At 37.0% G+C, this 21177-nt stretch overlaps 1 protein-coding gene across 2 annotated transcripts in view; it reads right to left on the minus strand.

Moving 5' to 3' along the window:
- mcu (mitochondrial calcium uniporter) overlaps positions 1-21177 on the minus strand; it is a 150015-nt gene that overhangs the window by 10862 nt on the left and 117976 nt on the right. For both annotated transcript variants that reach the window (XM_062058418.1, XM_062058417.1), the window contains exon 3: positions 2534-2597. In XM_062058418.1, the coding sequence (XP_061914402.1) occupies positions 2534-2597 (64 nt within the window). The remainder of the gene's footprint in view (positions 1-2533; positions 2598-21177) is intronic.

Raw genomic sequence — 21177 nt, forward strand, 5'->3', positions numbered from 1 at the left:
AAATCTGGGGGCGTTGTCACAGTGTGGTGACACATGTGACTAGAAAGGATGGGTACTACCAAATGCAGTACTTTTATAAGCACCAACCAAATTGTGTCACTACTACCAGCAAGGTATTGATTTAGGTAACATGAAACGGTGCCATTTTTCAATACCTTGGTTGATCATGAAGTCATGTCAGAATAAGCACGGGTTCGAACACTTGGCGAGGAAACAAGCGCTCAAGCAAAACTCAGACCGGACTCAGCCACATTTCTCTGGGTAATGTTACAATTTCTAATGCAAATAAAGCAAGTATGCCCGATGAAAACCCTTGAATGTAAAGTCAGGCTCCACTTCTCCAAAATATACTAGCTTAATGCTAATCCAAATTGGCTTTGCCATATACATGCTACTGATTACCATTAGCGATTTTACGTGGCGATTTCAACAACTCCAAATTTGGTAATGAAAATGACTAGAGGTGTATTGATTTGTTTGTAACAACGATTCGATTTGAATCATAACTTGATGTTGCCGATACAATTCAGATACGATATTAGTTTATTTGAAATGATACAATCCAAAACGTTTGAAATCGATACAGTAATTTTTCAGCAAAGAAATAATCAACCAGTGTAACACAAAAGTACCAAAATCTGGTACCGGTATCGGTTCTCAGGTATCGGGAATTGGTTGTTGATGTTGAGACTTTTATTAGTAGATTGCACAGTACAGTACATATTCCGTACAATTGACCACTAAATGGTAACACCCGAATAAGTTTTTCAACTTGTTTAAGTCGGGGTCCACATTAATCAATTCATGGTAGAAACACAAGTTAATCATCAGAGTATATACATTTAATTATTTACATTGTTTACAATCGTACCGTATCCGTTCAAATTTTACCTACTTACTAACGAGAACTACTTTGTACAAAAGCAGACTTTTATCAAAATAAGCTCTTTTTTATGCTACCAAGCCTTGAAGATCAATACAGTACAATATAGCTGACCTTTTCCTCTCAGCGCAGTTATGTCAATTCACTGAAGCCAGCTATTGAGTTTGTGTATTCCCATGGACAGGCTTAAATACCTCTAAATGAAGCATGCGGGGTAAGACTGACAATTCAAACAACACACAATTTATTCACAACAAGATTTCATCGCAGCAAGATGAGAACTATGAAGTTATTATCCAGTCCCAACTCAGGGTTGGATGGTGATGGTATCATAACTGGTATGTAACTAGAACCTGCCTGCACCACTCACACCATGAGTGGGCCCTAATGGCAGGACGATGGATCCAAAGTGAGGAGGGTAATCCAAGCTGCAGTGCTGCTGCTGCACCCACAGTAACCTCTTCCTCCTTTTCAGGACCACTGCAGTGAATCAGCACATCATCATCATCATCATCTGGCACATGCGGCAGCGACCGGGCCAAGCTATTCTGGATGGCCACCAAATACACTTTCATTTCCCACCCAGCTCCAAGCTTTTCTTCACCTTCGCCTACTCCCTTATTGTATCTCCAATCTCAGCTATTAAAGCTGACTTTAAGTTCACATCAACAACTTTTCATCTTGAAACTTTTCATTACTCCAACCTCTGTCCCTGGTGTCAGTCCCTCTAACCCAGGCCTGGGCAATTATTTTAACTCGGGGGGCCACATTTAGAGAAAAAAAATGTGTCTGGGGGCCGGTATATCTATTTTTATGAACACTAATACAAAACCTCACAATAATGTCTGATTGAATGCTAAAAACGTTATGACACACCGCCTTAAAAAACGTAATGGAATTTGACATTTTTCTATGAACGATAAAACACTGAATATTGACAAAATATGAATGTCACACCCCCTTTCGATCGACACATTTTACAATCAGGTGAAACGCAACAAAAATGCAACAAACAGTGAAATAGGAACGCGAAGGGTACAAAATAAACCCACCTACAATCTAATATATCTGATATATCACTAAGCTTTAGAATTTTGTTGTGAAAATCTCCTTCTGCGTCTGTGGAAACGCTTCCCGCCCACACTGCTTGGTGCCTCGTCTGAGCTGCTGTGACGTAGATGACCATAGTAACTAATTAGATGACCATAGTAACTAATTAGATTACCATAGTAACTGGTATATCATCCATAAGCGCATATTCCAACCATTGAAATACTTTGTATAGTTGAAGACTTACGGTCATTAGAAAACATGACTGCACATCATAATGGCAGCTACACTTTACATCTTAAACATCTAAAAAAAATATTTGGGAATGTCCGGGGGGCCAGATTGAAAAGCTTAACGGGCCGCATGTGGCCCCCGGCCTTAATTTGCCCAGGTCTGCTCTAACCTCTCACACTGACGAACAGATGCTACCCAAAGAGCTTTTCTAAAATGATAGCAAGCTTTTACACAAGGCTCTATTGTGGGTTTAAAGCACACTTTGTCCCAGACAGGATCAGGGGAGGTGAGGGATTTCCTCCAAAAAAAGGGAATCTGTAATTGGTAGATTGGCACATAGAGAATTGAAAGGAGGCAGTAACTTACCATTTGAAGCAGCGGGGGAACACAACATTCTCTGGCTATGCCATGATGCAGAGCCCCTCCAAACCTGCAGGCAGATAGACAAAATGGTCGGTTTAATTTGTGAGTCGATAAAGATTAATAAATAAGAGCAAAGCTGATAAAAGATGCACTGTACAAAAAGGATATGGTTGCAACCTTATTGGGTAGGGATTTTTGTTGGAACTTTATTGCGCAAAAAAACCAAAACGATGCTAATGCAAAAATGCTTGAATTCATATGGTGTTTTTTTCACTGGCTGAAATGTCACAGATACATTCTAAAACAGGGGTGTCAAAGTCAAGGCCTGGCCCCTGGGATGATATTTGATTCGTATTAGAACCGGCCCGCAGGCCACAGCCGCCTGCCGCTGTTTTGCACGCACCAATACTCCATCAGTGTTGGGGCAAGTAATTGTCAAACTGGGGTCCCAGGGACCCCCATCAAGTCATAAAAATTGGTCTTCCACAGTAAATTTTTGGGGTCCCACTTTTTTGTAACCGTTTTGAAAAAAAATGATAAATGTAGGCATTATCCTGTTATATCTCACATTCTATATTGTGTTTTGGAAAAAGATTGTCATAAACATTACTTAATTCATTAAAAAAAAATTATACAAAAGAAAACACATTTTTATGCATATGTAAATTTATTCAGTTAGAAACATTCATTCACTTTCATCGTTCCTGCATGGATCTAAACCAGGGGTCCCCAAACTTTTTGACTCGGGCCGCATTGGGTCAAAACAATTTGGCCGAGGGCCGGGGGCCGGGCTGTATATATATATATATATATATACTGTATATATATATATACATATATATACTGTATATATATATATATATATATATATATATATATATATATATATATATATATATATATATATATATATATATATATATACTACCGTTCATAAGTTTGGGGTCACCCAAACAATTTTGTGGAATATCCTTCATTTCTAAGAACAAGAATAGACTGTCGAGTTTCAGATGAAAGTTCTCTTTTTCTGGCCATTTTGAGCGTTTAATTGACCCCACAAATGTGATGCTCCAGAAACTCAATCTGCTCAAAGGAAGGTCAGTTTTGTAGCTTCTGTAATGAGCTAAACTGTTTTCAGATGTGTGAACATGATTGCACAAGGGTTTTCTAATCATCAATTAGCCTTCTGAGCCAATGAGCAAACACATTGTACCATTAGAACACTGGAGTGATAGTTGCTGGAAATGGGCCTCTATACACCTATGTAGATATTGCACCAAAAACCAGACATTTGCAGCTAGAATAGTCATTTACCACATTAGCAATGTATAAAGTGTATTTCTTTAAAGTTAAGACTAGTTTAAAGTTATCTTCATTGAAAAGTACAGTGCTTTTCCTTCAAAAATAAGGACATATCAATGTGACCCCAAACTTTTGAACGGTAGTGTAAATATATATATATATATATATATATATATATATATATATATATATATATATATATATATATATATATATATATATGTATATTTGATATATATATTAGATATATATATACTGTATATATATATTTCATATATATATATATATATATATATATATATATATATATATATATATATATATATATATATATATATATATATATATATATATATATATATACACATATATATATATATACTGTATATATATGTATTAGATATATATAGCGCACTTTCCGCGCGCGCAATGATGTCACGTTATCGATGAGAAAATGCATTTTTAGACAATATGATTTGCCTGAACGGCTAGGAGACATCGTGAGTAGCAAGCAGTACAAAGTGGATAAGAAAAGACAGAATTTTTTTTTAATTTTAATACTTGGGACTTCCCGCGGGCCTGATTTTGGACGCTGGCGGGCCGGATCCGGCCCGCCAGCGTCGTAGTTTGGGGACCACTGATCTAAACTTTACTGCTGCCGGTATATTTTTTCTGTATTTTAATTGAAATAGTTTTAGAATGTGTATGTTCTATTTTTGGCCAAAGTAAGACAAAGAAGACAATCTGAAGTTGTCTTTATTTTTTTTGTTTTAATGCCATGATTTTAATAGTCCGGCCCGCGTGTGCACAGATTTTCCTCAATGCGGCCCCTGAGCTGAAATGAAATTGACACCTCTGGTCTAAAACATATGAAGTATTGCGCACAAACACATGGCAACATGTTGCAATTTGATCCGTTTTTGGTGTGTTCAGATTAAGACTACAGCTATATCCATTTGCAAACATTTCTGGGACTTATTTTGAAAAACAGAATGACAAATGTGGAATAATAAAGTACTATTCATTTCTTCACACAAAAAAAAGCACCACTGAGACCTCCATATTTGCAAAATTATCAGTGCGTGCAGGGGGTGCGGTATTTGAGACTGAAGGCTGTAGTACATACATTTGTAGTACAAGTGGTTGTTTCTATCATCCATCCATCCATCCATCCATCCATCCATCCATCCATCCATTTTCTACCGCTTATTCCCTTCGGGGTTGCGGGGGGCGCTGGAGCCTATCTCATATTGGACCATATTAGAGTTCCTCATTATGGACTAACATATTTCCAGTTTCCACGCCCATTGAATGCCACATGATTATTTTTTAAATCCTCATTAATTTGCAATCTATTCAAATGCGTCAGTATCTAGAGCAAAAGACGCTGCAGTGAGTGGCAATGAAGCAGCACAGATGTGTGCCTCAGTGTTCTCTACTTGTGGCAGAAACTGAAGGGAGGGAGTGTGCAGGGGAGCAGAGCACGGGGAAACCCTTGTTGTTGTTTTTTTTTTTGCATACTTTTTTCCTGGATGCTGCAAAATAGGAGTGTCCGCACTCGGTGGAACGTTTTAAAATCACGTGACTTGTGACGTTTTTTTCCGAGCCTCGATCGAGCCTTATAAGGCACTTAGATGGTCTGTCCCTTTTCCTCACACATGTACAGTGGAGCGTAGTGATTATGAGACACCAGGGATTCAAGCAAGACAGCACAAAGGCAGGAAACTTTTCTGATTTATGGTACAATCATGTGCACTAGATTCATATTCCACAATGGCAGCACAGCAAGCTTTGTTTGTGCGACTGAAGCTGAAGGAATGTGCAATTTGTCATATTGTTGTCCTACGCAATGAATGCAGGAACAGTTTGTATGAATCAAGCACGCAATAACACACACACAAAGCCTTTTGAGTGAAGTGGAAATCTGACATGTCACCTCAAAAAGATAAGTCTGGTTTACTCGGCCAACACACAAGTCTAGTGATATTGGAAATCCACATTGTTCCATAATAATACAAAACCAAACAATAGAAATGCAAAGTCTAGATGCCCAGATGTGGTAGTACCTACAATCCCCCACACTACACAAAAGCACAGAGCTGCAAATCAACTACTTGTGATTAACTGCCACAGCTGTCTATCAGCGCCTCTGACTGATCCAGAGAGACAGAGCTTTCAGTCAGTCAACAAAGTACAAACAGCAAAGGTACTGATAGTGCTGTGTTGACGACGGCTACGATGAACAGACACACTCTAAACTGGGGACAACACCCCCTTATAAAGAACACTTGACTTTAATCAAGGCTGTTCATTTCAATTGTTTCTCCCTTGTGACCAAATGTGTTATAGTACTGAATGCTGGTAAAAAACAACTCATGCAATCAGATACTTTCAAATTAATTAATCGAATAAACCAAATTTAAACATGTGACATTTGAGCTACTGAGGAGAAGAGATGCAGTTTGTGACAGAAATGGAAAGAAAAAAGGAAACGACGTCAGCGGCATATATAAAGGTTGTAGCTCACACAGTGCGTTTTACACATAAGTACATATTATCAAGGTCCTAATAATAACTACCGTATTTTCCGGACCATAGGGCGCACCGGATTGTAAGGCGCACTGCCGATGAATGGTGTGATTTTTTTTCCACATATAAGGCGCACCGGATTATAGGGCGTATTAAAGGAGTCATATTATTATTTTATTTTTTTAAATTGAAAACACTTCCTTGTGGTAACATAACATGTAATGGTGGTTTTTTGATCAAAATTTTGCATAGCTTATGTTTTACAGATAATCTTCAAGCCGCTTTCTGACAGTCGCTTCCAGATGCGCCGTTTTGTGGGCGGTCTTATTTACGTGTAGCGTAAATACCGGTGTAGCGTGCAAGGACGGGGGTGGAAGAATTGTCAAAAGATGGAGCTAACTGTTTTAATGACCTCCAGACTTTACTTATATCAATAACGGAGCAGCATCTTCTCATCCGGACACAACAACACTGGAAATGTGTCCCGACAAAAACCTTCCGACCGGAACTCTGTAATAACTAAATTTCCTTGGGTGAATAATGTAAACTCACTAAACCGGTATGTTTTAGCGCTTTTATGGCGAGTATACTGACAGAGATAAGTAAGAACTTTACACTACCTTATATTACAAATGGCAACAGCGGAGGATGAATGTCCCATAACAAGAAGATAGAGAAAAATAAGAAGCTTATCGACTACGGCGTTGGCAAGGACACCAAAGGCGGACGGGCGCAATTTTTCAGGATTTATGCAGATCCCAAATACAGATTAGCAGGTAACAGAAGGTAAGAAAAGTTGCTTTTGCATAATATTGTAAAACAAAACGCCAGATAATATGTCTTACCTTATACACACACCATAATAATACTTGTATGTTGAAGCACAGTACAAGCCTTAAAACGGTGCGGCTTTATAGCTTACCAAAGTCGTACTAAAACATTTTGATAGATTTTTGAGCGTCGTGTGAAATGGTCTATATTTTCAATGGAACATATACAATGTTGGTGTTGTTTACTTGAGTCATATTGCCATAATATTGCAGTTTATACGTATCTCTTATGTTTGACTGCCATCTACTGGTTACACTTATCTTTACACCATGTACCAAATAAAATTGCTTCGAGATCGGTAAGCAAATCCATAATTATTTCATTATAATTACATTAGGCGCACCGGGTTATAAGTGCGATTTTTTATAAATGATTTTAAGTGCCCCTTATAGTCCGGAAAATACGGTATAGGTTAAGTGGAGTTGTGGAAAAAAATCTGTCCCTCAAAAGGATATATTTGGTCCATACTTGCCAACCTTGAGACCTCCGATATCGGGAGGTGGGGGGGGGGTGGTTAAGAGGAGAGTATATTTACAGCTAGAATTCACCAACTCAAGTATTTCATATATATATATACACTACCGTTCAAAAGTTTGGGGTCACCCAAACAATTTTGTGGAATAGCCTTCATTTCTAAGAACGAGAATAGACTGTCGAGTTTCAGATGAAAGTTCTCTTTTTCTGGCCATTTTGAGTGTTTAATTGACCCCACAAATGTGATGCTCCAGAAACTCAATCTGCTCAAAGGAAGGTCAGTTTTGTAGCTTCTGTAACGAGCTAAACTGTTTTCAGATGTGTGAACATGATTGCACAAGGGTTTTCTAATCATCAATTAGCCTTCTGAGCCAATGAGCAAACACATTGTACCATTAGAACACTGGAGTGATAGTTGCTGGAAATGGGCCTCTATACACCTATGTAGATATTGCACCAAAAACCAGACATTTGCAGCTAGAATAGTAATTTACCACATTAGCAATGTATAGAGTGTATTTCTTTAAAGTTAAGACTAGTTTAAAGTTATCTTCATTAAAAAGTACAGTGCTTTTCCTTCAAAAATAAGGACATTTCAATGTGACCCCAAACTTTTGAACGGTAGTGTATATATATATATATATATATATATATATATATATATATATATATATATATATATATATATATATATATATATATATATATATATATATATATATATATATATATATATATATATGTATGAAATACTTGACTTTCAGTGAATTCTAGCTATATATATATATCAAAAATAAGGACATTTCAATGTGACCCCAAACTTTTGAACGGTAGTGTATATATATATATATATATATATATATATATATATATATATATATATATATATATATATATATATATATATATATATATATATATATATATATATATATATATATATATATATGTATGAAATACTTGACTTTCAGTGAATTCTAGCTATATATATATATATATATATATATATATATATATATATATATATATATATATATATATATATATATATATATATATATATATATATATATATATATATTATTATACATATAAATAAAATAAATACTTGAATTTCAGTGTCCCGGAGGCTATCCAGTAGATGGCAGCATTGTCCTGTTTAACTTTTCCGTTCATGTCTGAGTATATCATTTCGGCCACCGTGTTCAATGGAGAAGTCTGTTCTACAAATTGTACAGGCAACATACATACCCCTTCCCCTTCGAACTGTCCTGGATGAACTGAAATCCTTGTTTCCATTCGTTTTGGAACTTGCAAGCGTATTTCTTCATCTTGCTTGTCGACGGCGTCGCCATGTCTGTAACTTCCTCGTTCTTCTGTTTCGTCTCCTTGTTGTGTGCGCAGTTGTGCACTCTACTCTCTAAAAGCCGTAGATGTTATGACGTCATTGGGCAGGCAAGCTGTTTATATTGTGGGAAAGCGGACGTGAGAACAGGCTGTTCCCACTCAGGTCCGCATTGAGCTGGAGGGGGCGTGGCCTCTAGCTCCGGCTGAATACCGGGAGTTTGTCGGGAGAAAATTTCTGCCGGGAGGTTATCGGGAGAGGCGCTGAGTCTCCCGCTAAAAACGGGAGGGTTGGCAAGTATGATTTGGTCGGACCAGCACTAAATGTCTAAACAGGAGGATGGAACACTACACTATGTGCGCAGACTTCTCTTTGCAGCATGTAGTTATTTGCCTAGAATGTATGCATGTGGGTCTTTTCAGATGTTCGGTCCATGGAAGCATAGTGATATCAGATATGGGTCAATAAAAATGAAATATTAATTTAAAAAAATAGACAGAACCCATGAATGGTAACTGGGTGCGCAGATCTGCAGTGTAGAACCATCTTAAAACTTCAGATGGGACAAATACTTGATCTACTACGACTCTAAATAACAAGCACTAAAGCACTGAAGATTCTCTCTCTCTGTCAACTGTCATGACATCGATGCCTCTATCTCGCCACAGTGACCACCTCCATTTGTGCCAGTGTCTAACGGTCTTTCAAATGTGCAAAAATGGACGCAAAAACACAGAATTTATAACATTTCAGGTTTGATAAATGACATTGAATGAGCTAAATTTGTATCTCCACTCCTCCATCCATCCATCCATTTTTAATACTGCTTATCCTCACTAGAGTCACGGGTAAACTGGAACCTATTCCAGCTGTACCCGGGCGAGAGGCACGGCACACCCTAGTCTGGACACCAGCCAATCAAAAGGCCCCCTATAAAATGGTAAATGGTAAATGGGTTGTACTTGTATAGCGCTTTTCTACCTTTTTTTCAAGGAACTCAAAGCGCTTTGACACTATTTCCACATTCACCCATTCACACACACACATTCACACATTCACACACTGATGGCGGGAGCTGCCATGCACGGCGCTAAACAGGCCCATCAGGCTGGTAGAAGGTGGGGATTGAACCAGTAACCCTCAGATTGCTGGCACGGCCACTCTCCCAACTTCGCCACGCCGTCCCCATATAAACATACAGCCAATCACACTCATATTCAATGGACAATTTAGACTCTACAATTAATTTTAGAAATGTGGCCGGTAGCTGGAGTACACGAAGAAAAACCAAGCACGCACGGGAGAATATGCAATCTCACACAGACATGCCCTAACGGAGATTCTAACCCAGATTTCCTGACTTTGTGGCCTACATGCTAACCACTATTCTACCATGCCTGAAGGCAAACATGCTAGATGGATTGCGGGTGCTATTTTGCTCATTTGACATGAGTGGATTTTGCTGTTGAATTCTGCTACCTTGGACATCAGGGATTTGAATCTTACAAAAAGTCACAATCTGATTAGATTCTGAATTGATTAACAAATCAACACGATTCTCAATTGAAACCAATTCTTGCAATATATGATTTGGTATAAAAAAATTGTAAAACCTTTTCAAGTTACAGGTCACAAAAGCTCCTCTTGACTGGTGATATACTGTATGACGTATACACCGTAAGTAAGCGTGGAGATAGCCTATAAAACGTCTTTTTAAAAATGGATTCTTCAAAAAATAAATACATAAATACATCTATGAATTGATTTAGAATTGGATTACCGGTAAATAAGAATTGCGATTTGGTGAGTTAGATGAGTTATTGTTCAAAATCAAGAAAGATACTTGCTTTAAAAATTCTCTGGGAAGAACCGAAGAGCCTTTTCCCAGGGATCTCAAACTTTAAGTATTTATGTTCAAGGAAACACACAAACACCAAAAATTTGTTTCCTGACTAAGAATGGTGATTATTGTCCTATGGTATCATGTGAGCCCAAACAGTCATTATGGCTGCTGATCAGATGACAAGCTGAGAGAGGCGTATTTAAGATGGTTGCACACTCTACAAAGAGCCCTTTTCATCAACTTAGAAATACGGAAAATATTTGGCGTCATAACATACATGACTTGAAAAGACGTGTGTGTGTGTGTGTGTGTGTGTGTGTGTGTGTGTGTGTGTGTGTGTGTGTGTGTGTGTGTGTGTGTGTGTGTGTGTGTGTGTGTGTGTTCTTGTATTTCTACCCTTCTTGAGACATCAACAAGGAAAAGTACCTTCCATATGAGGACCGGTGAACAAGTTAGGACCAAAATCATGGTCCCAATACGGAAAACCATTGCATCTAATAGAGAATGTCTCATTTGCACCCCTGGTGGTGAAATCTATCAAAATTAGGGTGGTCCCAAAAAGGAAGGATTTTTCAAATTGACAGTGTGTTGGTTTTAAAAGTGCTCCCCCTTTAGTCAACATATGAAATAACAAGTGTGTGTAAACATTTTAAGTGCTCCCCCTCTGGCCAACATATGTAATAACAAGTGTGTGTAAAAAATTTAAATGTGCCCAAAAAATTGTATATATATGTATATATATATATATATATATATATATATATATATATATATGTATATATATATATATATATATATATATATATATATATATATATATATATATATATATATATATATATATATATTTATATATATATATATATATATATATATATATATATATATATATATATATATATATATATATTTATATATATATATATATATATATATATATATATATATATATGTATATATATATATATATATATATATATTTATATATATATATATATATATATATATATATATATATATATATATATATATATATATATATATATGTATATATATATATATATATATATATATATATATATATATATATATATATATATATATATATATATATATATATATATATATATATATATATGTATATATATATATATAGAAACATACTGCAATAACTTGAAGTAAATAATGAATATTAGAAACCAATTACAAACAAACAAAAAAAATAATTAACTAAAGGCTTACCTTTTTTATATTTGCCTGGTATGTACATATTATTAATGTTGTAAATACAAATCTTTACATATCTGGAAAGGGTGGCCCTAAAGAGGTAGGCATTTTTCGGAGGTCTCAAGAAGGTAACAAATACAAGAATGTTTGTGTGTGTGTGTCCATCTGTGGCGAGAAACTAATGTGTGTTTGCAGGTGGCGTGTGTGTTTGTCCACCCGTCTGTTCACCAGCCTGTTTGTCAGCAGCAGTTGCAGAACGTCAGAGCGAAGCAAACCCAACGCCACCAGTCCACACACTCCCACCTCTCTTCTCGCTCCCTCGGCACGCGGCCACCGAGATGCTGCGTGAAATATTTAAGAGCGTAGCTGCAGTCAAAGCACAGCAACCTTGGAATCAATGTCACAGGACTAAAAGAGTGGGAGAAAGCGACACGCCGAGTACAAGTGGGAGGACGGACAGGTGACCTGGGAGGCCAAGACAGAATGCGAGGATGAATGGAGCAGCAGCAGGGGAGCCATAGAGATGGCTGATGGCTGAAGTAAAAGTCACGAGAGTGCTTGCGTTTTCCAACCATGCGCTGCTGCTACTGCATACAGTGTGGCCTGCAGCAGACACACACCCCGCCCGTGTCTGAAACGTGACTTTCGTGTGAGGTGGAGATGGCGGGTTTGGAAGAGGGAGGGAGGGCGAGGGGGGAGGGGGAAGCTGCTGATTACTGCAGTAAAGGAATCCCTCGACTTGAATCAGGGGGTTGCCCCTCGCATTCCTCTCCCTCCCTCGCTGTTTAACTTCCACTGAATCCTGACGTGCCGGTTTCAACGTCTCACCCGCCTCATCTGCACTGCGTTTTACTTTCCGCTGCATTTGACTGCGTAGATGTACTTCCTGACTGGCTTCCAATTACATAAAACTGGGGCCTCACTGTAGACTAAAGGAAACAGGGGCATAAACACAGGTCATTTTAGACTAAGGCTAAAATGCTGCTTCCCAGCTGGCAAATGAGTTTTTATTAAAAAAAATTAAAAAAAGGCTAAAAAAAATTATTTACGCAGGTGACGACATGTACTGTATATTGTACAACAAGGATAAGGTTGCCAACCGTCCCTTAAAAAACAGAATTGTCCTGTTTTGTAGAGACAAAAGTATGTGTTCCGCAACAAGCTGTCAAGTAGTTTTATTTATTTTAGCTCCATCCTATCTCACTGATTGTATTGTACCATATGTCCCGGTTGTAAGAATTCCGGCTTATTAGTGATTCCCACAGCCCAAAAAAAGTCTGCGGGCTATAGAGCGTTTTCTATTCGGGCTCCAGCATAGGCGCCGATCCCCTGGGTGCTTCAGGGCCCGGGCACCCACGGACAAAGCTAAGCACCCACGTGGGATTGATGGCAAATTTAATTAGTTGAAATAATTTTCAAAATATCAATATTGTTGTTGTTCATTTAGTGGCAAGTTTGGTCTCTTTTAAATAATAAAAAAGGTCACACAGTCTATAATTATCAAAACCTAACCAAGATTTCATTGTGCCCGGTAATGTACTAATGACACATTCATCTTGACTTTGGACACACTGCACACGAGCGGAAGAAGGACATACTTCCTCAACAGCCATACATGTCACACTAAGGGTGACAGTATGAACAATGCCAACACTGTCATAAATATGTGCCATATAGTGAAACCACACTAAACAACAACGACAAACACATTTTGGAAGAATATTTGCACCGCAACACAACATAAACACTAGAAAACAAATTCCCAGAATTCCCTGAAGCACCTACTAGGGACGGCGTGGCGAAGTTGGTAGAGTGGCTGTGCCAGCAATCGGAGTGTTGCTGGTTACTGGGGTTCAATCCCCACCTTCTACCTTCCTAGTCACGTCCGTTGTGTCCTTGGGCAAGACACTTCACCCTTTGCCTCTGATGGCTGCTGGTTAGCGCCTTGCATGGCAGCTCCCGCCATCAGTGTGTGAATGTGTGTGTGAATGGATAAATGTGGAAATACTGTCAAAGCGCTTTGAGTACCTTGAAGGTAGAAAAGCGCTATACAAGTATAACCCATTTATCATTTATCATTTACTCTTCCGGGATGCTACAATATAAACAAACGCCATTGGTGGATCTACACCTAAAATCCACTGTAATGATACCACGTACAATAGCGTATCTAATCGATACTACTATGATTACGTCGATATTTTTTGGCATCACAACATCTTCTTTTGTTTTTTTTAAATGTGTATTATGTTTATAAACTCAGGAAATATGTCCCTGGACACATGAGGACTTTGAATATGACCAATGTATGATCCTGTAACTACCGTATTTTTCGGACTATAAGTCGCAGTTTTTTTCCGGGGGTGCGACTTATGTGTGAAATTATTAACACATTACCGTAAAATATCAAATAATATTATTTAGCTCATTCACGTAAGAGACTAGACGTATAAGATTTCATCGGATTTAGCGATTAGGAGTGACAGATTGTTTGGTAAACGTATAGCATGTTCTATATGTTATAGTTATTTGAATGACTCTTACCATAATATGTTACGTTAACATACCAGGCACGTTCTCAGTTGGTTATTTATGCGTCATATAACGTACACTTATTCAGCCTGTTGTTCACTATTCTTTATTTATTTTAAATTGCCTTTCAAATGTCTAATCTTGGTGTTGGGTTTTATCAAATAAATTTCCCCCAAAAATGCGACTTATACTCCAATGCGACTTATATATGTTTTTTCCCTTCTTTATTATGCATTTTCGGCTGGTGCGACTTATACTCCGGAGCGACTTATACTCCGAAAAATACGGTACTTGGTATCGGATTGATACCCAAATTTGTGGTATCATCCAAAACTAATGTAAAGTATCAAACAATAACTGATTATTACATTTTAACAGAAGTGTAAATAGAACATGTTGAAACAGAAAATAACCTGATATTAACAGTAAATGAACAAGTAGATTAATAATTAATTTCCTATCACTTGTCCTTAATAAATTTGACAAAATAATAGAATGATAAATGACACAATATCTTACTGCGTATGTCAGCAGCTAAATTAGGAGCCTTTGTTTGTTTACTTACTACTAAAAGACAAGTTGTCTTGTATGTTCACTATTTTATTTAAGGACACAATTGCAATAATAAACATTTGTTTAATGTACCCTAAGATTTTTTTGTTAAAATAAAGCCAATAATGACATTTTTTGTGGTCCCCTTTATTTAAAAAAGTACCGAAATAGTTTTGGTAGAGGCAACTTCTTGAAAAAATAATACAGCCATGTATATGAACATGTTGGCAATATATAGATATATTTTAAGTAAGGAATTAACACACAGTGTTTATTGAAATCTGTCTACCAGTAATCATTGTCTGTTTCCATATGCATTAAATTCCAGTAAGCATAATGATTTTCTTTTCTTTTAATGTGACAACTTAACAGTAGGCCTGGGCCGATAACACATTTTGCTTGACGATATATTGTCCCAAAAGCTATTGCTTAATTTAATTTGAGACTAAATTAAGCACTGATGTAATCATAATATGTTATACTAATAATGCAAGTGACTCTTGAAATGCAATACATTTTTATTTCTTAATAATATTTTTTATCATTATAATTGGAATGTCAACAACTTTTAATCATCCCAAATAAGTAAACAAACGATAAAAATAAAATGGACTCTCAATATCTGTTAGTAAAGATTGCACTTCAATAAATACTGAACATCTTGAAGTTAAGTTTTTTTTACCCAATTGGAAAACCTGAGTCTGGTAGTTTGTTTTGTCTTTTTGTTACCATGACTTTCCAACAATTTGGTCTACTTGGTCCTTTGTCCGTGTTGATGGACTCATCTTTCTACTTCGGTTTAAAAACGAATATTCTCGGGACATTTGGTTTTGGCAAATGTTAGCTGGAGCCTATCACAGCTAATTTTGTGTGAGGAGTGGTGTACACTCTGGAGTGGTCACCAGTAAATTAAATGGCACATACTGTATAAAAAAACAACCGTTCACGCTCACATTCATACATACCTAAGGACAATTAAGAGTCTCCTATTAACAAGAAAGTTCTTGGACTGTGTGAGTAAGCCCACAGAAATTGCACACAGACACAGCAAGAATACACAGAAAGGCAGAGGTGGGTAGTAACGCGCTACATTTATTCCGTTACATCTACTTGAGTAACTTTTGGGATAAATTGTACTTCCAAGAGTAGTTTTAATGCAACATACTTTTACTTTAGTATATTTATAGAGAAGAAACGCTACTTTTACTCCGCTCCATTTATCCACATTCAGCTCGCTACTCGCTACTGATTTTTATCGATCTGTTAATGCACGCTTTGTTTGTTTTGGTTTGTCAGACAGACCTTCAAAGTAGGATCTATCGCATGCCTGTGTTTAACCAATCAGATGCAGTCACTGGTGACGTTTGACTCCGTTTCACCAATCAAATGCAGTCACTGGTGACGTTTGACTCCGTTTCACCAATCATTTGATTGATTGATTGAAACTTTTATTAGTAGATTGCACAGTGAAGTACTTTTTCCGTACAATTGACCACTAAATGGTAACACCCGAATACGTTTTTCAACTTGTTTAAGTCGGGGTCCACTAAAATTGATTCATAATACAGATATATACTATTTTCATAATACAGTCATCACACAAGCTAATCATCAGAGTATATACATTGAATTATTTACATTATTTACAATCCGGGGTGTGGGTTATGGAGGGGGGGGTGGGGGTTTAGGATTGGTTGGTATCAACACTTCAGTCATCAACAATTGCATCATCAGAGAAATGGACATTGGAACAGTGTAGGACTGACTTGGTAGGATATGTACAGCAGGTAGTGGACACAGAGAGAGAGATCAGAAAGTATAAGAAAAAGTGTCTACATTTGATTATTTACAATCCGAAGAGGTATGATGTGGAAGGGAGGGTGTTAGTTTAGGGTTGAAGTTGCCTGGAGATGCAGTCACTGGTGACGTTGGACCAATCAAACAGAGCCAGGCGGTCACATGACTGTCACACGTGGACCCCGACTTAAACAAGTTGAAAAACTTATTGGGGTGTTACCATTTAGTGGTCAATTGTACGGAATATGTACTGTACTGTGCAGTCTACTAATAAAAGTTTCAATCAATCAATCAAAAGTGTGAAGGAAAAAAGACACTTTTTTATTTCAACCGTACCACCCGTCCAAAGCCTAAAGACTGACCGCACAGTTCCTGTCTTCACAAGAAAAGTGCCGCACCATCGCGCCTGCGCTAACAAAATAAGAGTCTCAGAAAGCCAGCGCAAACAATCTAGCAAGCTACGGAGTTTGCCGCCAATGTATTTCTTGTAAAGTGTATAAAACGAATATGGAAGCTGGACAAATAGACAGAAAGGAGGAACTTTTTTTCTCCTCCATTTGAAAACGTGGACGTTATCAGCACTACTGTCTGATTCCAATCAATGCAAGTCATCAGAATCAGGTAATACACCAACTTATATTCTTGTCTTCATGAAAGAGAGGAATCTATATGCTAAACATGCATGTATATTCATTAAAACACTTTTAACATGTGAACAAAAACGGCAAAATAAAAAAATATAAATTATATACTGTAAATATAAATGTATGTATATATATATATATATATATATATATATATATATATATGTATATATATATATATATATATATATATATATATATATATATGTATATATATATATATATATATATATATATATATATATATATATATATATATATATATATATACATATATAAATATATACACACACACATATATAATATATATAAAGTTAAAAAGTTAAAGTTAAAGTTAAAAGTACCAATGATTGTCACACACACACACTAGGTGTGGTGAAATTTGTCCTCTGCATTTGACCCATCCCCTTGTTCACCCCCTGGGAGATATATATATGTTATATATATATATATAATGTATATATATATATAATATATATATATATAATGTATATATATATATATATATATATAATATATAATATATATATATATATATATATATATATATATATATATATATATATATATATATATATATATATATATATATATATATATATATATATATATATATATGTATCATATGTGCGTGTATGTGAATGTATATATGAGGTAGATCACCTCGACTTGGTCATTTATTAAGTAATTGATTAGCGTTGAAAAACTTATTGGGGTGTTACCATTTAGTGGTCAATTGTACGGAATATGTACTGTACTGTGCAATCTACTAATACAAGTTTCAATCAATCAATCAATGAATGCATACTGAGCCTATGGTGCTGTTAAGTTATTGTGGCTCAATTTGCCTTAATTTTTCTTATTTTAATGTATTATTATTTAATATATATTATTGTTTTAGTTGCTTAAGAGATATTCCTGGCTCTGAATTTGCTCATTGCTACTTTTATGTTTTTGTGCATTAGTTACTCAGTACTTGAGTAGTTTTTTCACAACATACTTTTTACTTTCACTCAAGTAAATATTTGGGTGACTACTCCTTACTTTTACTTGAGTAATAAATCTCTAAAGTAACAGTACTCTTACTTGAGTACAATTTCTGGCTACTCTACCCACCTCTGCAGAAAGGTCTGAGCTGGATTGATTGCAAAGCTGCGGTTGTCAGCAGAGCAACTTTTTGAGGGAATGATGAAATGAAAACTGTGGATTGTTGATGTGACAAAAGAACAAATGTGATGCACCTGATTTGTATTCTAACTCTCACTTTTCTGCTGAAAAAAAACCCTGTGTACGCACTGACAGCTTTGCTTAATTTTGGCTTAGCTCAATATAACATGAGGTTTAAGACATCTGTTCTCCCCCTCAAGGAACAAAAACCTGAGCATTTTGTGAAGTGTGCGAATGTGATACAGACACCAGTGCTGAAGAATAATGTCGCTGACATAATTCCCATTCCGTGGTGCCCTTCCGGGGATGTGGAGCACTTCGTCATTTATCTGCACAATGGCTGCATCCATCTATGTGCTAATATACAATCTCAGGCAGCTAGGTTCAAAATAGCGCGGCGAGTCTCCCAAAGTCATTCATAAAATGATTTGTAAAGTGGATCTTTTGTTACATCTATGTTAGAGAAGCATTCTCTAGGCATCACTCGGAATGAAACAAGTCTTAATGTCCGCCCTGTTTATTGGACACAGTTTGCTGGTAAGAGTCATAAGACGAAGACAGATTTATAGTTTAAAGGATATTGGATCAATTTGCTAGCGGCCAAGTCATGAGGTGTTCAATCATGTTGCCGTGACAAAAAAAATGCAAGGGCCATGGTCAAGGTGGGGTGAGCTGGAGCAGTTATATCCTAATTGTATTCAGAACACTTACACTCGCAAATACTCATTAAATGGGCTGATGTGAACTGGATGGCCAAAATTTCCAATAACAATGCATGACCTTAACACTCATCACAGAAAAGAAGGGAATACATGCAAACGATGACCCCCCCCCCCCAATTCATTAACCCAGCAAGGCAACCGAATGTGTGTGTTTTTTTTTCCTCTGGTTGTTTCCAGATTTATTGCTCTTCTATCTCACATTAAGGGACTGCTGAGTCCGGCGCTTTAAATTTTTTCTCCTCTCAACTGCGTCTAAATGCATTATTCACTGTTGCCAAGAAATAAGCAAATGTCAACTCAAGTAATGCAAGAAATAAACACTGCATTGTTTGCAATAATAAAATAACTGTAACTACAAAATGTGTATCTGTATGTGACACCCTAAAAAAAATTATATTACTTAATCATATACAAACCCTGTTTCCATATGAGTTGGGAAATTGTGTTAGATGTAAATATAAACTGAATACAATGATTTGCAAATCCTTTTCAACCCATATTCAATTGAATGCACTACAAAGACAAGATACTTGATGTTCAAACTCATAAACTTTTTTTTTTTTGCAAATAATAATTAACTTAGAATTTCATGGCTGCAACACGTGACAAAGTAGTTGGGAAAGGGCATGTTCACCACTGTGGTACATCACCTTTTCTTTTAACAACACTCAATAAACGATTGGGAACTGAGGAAACTAATTGTTGAAGCTTTGAAAGTGGAATTCTTTCCCATTCTTGTTTTATGGGGACGGCGTGGCGAAGTTGGTAGAGTGGCTGTGCCAGCAATCGGAGGGTTGCTGGTTACTGGTTACTGGGGTTCAATCCCCACCTTCTACCATCCTAGTCACGTCCGTTGTGTCCTTGGGCAAGACACTTCACCCTTGCTCCTGATGGGTGCTGGTTAGCGCCTTGCATGGCAGCTCCCTCCATCAGTGTGTGAGAATGGGTGAATGTGGAAATACTGTCAAAGCGCTTTGAGTACCTTGAAGGTAGAAAAGCGCTATACAAGTATAACCCATTTATCATTTATGTAGAGCTTCAGTTGTTCAACAGTCCGGGGGTCTCCGCTGTCGTATTTTACGCTTCATAATGCGCCACACATTTTCGATGAGAGACAGGTCTGGACTGCAGGCGGGCCAGGAAAGTACCCGCACTCTTTTTTTACGAAGCCACGCTGTTATAACACATGCTGAATGTGGCTTGGCATTGTCTTGCTGAAATAAGCAGGGGCGTCCATGAAAAAGACGGCACTTAGATGGCAGCATATGTTGTTCCAAAACCTGTATATACCTTTCAGCATTAATGGCGCCTTCACAGATGTGTAAGTTACCCATGCTTTGGGCACTAGTGCACCCCCATACCATCACAGATGCTGGCTTTTGAACTTTGCGTTGATAACAGTCTGGATGGTTCGCTTCCCCTTTGGTCCGGATGACACGATGTTGAATATTTCCAAAAACAATTTGAAATGTGGACTCGTCTGACCACAGAACACTTTTCCACTTTGCATGAGTCCATCTTAGATGATCTCGGGTCCAGAGAAGCCGGCGGCGTTTCTGGATGTTGTTGATAAATGGCTTTCGCTTTGCATAGTAGAGCTTTAACTTGCACTTACAGATGTAGCGACAAACTGTATTTAGTGACAGTGGTTTTCTGAAGTGTTCCTGAGCCCATGTGGTGAT

This window comes from Entelurus aequoreus, linkage group LG09 (assembly GCF_033978785.1).
Source record: "Entelurus aequoreus isolate RoL-2023_Sb linkage group LG09, RoL_Eaeq_v1.1, whole genome shotgun sequence".
NCBI lineage: Eukaryota > Metazoa > Chordata > Actinopteri > Syngnathiformes > Syngnathidae > Entelurus > Entelurus aequoreus.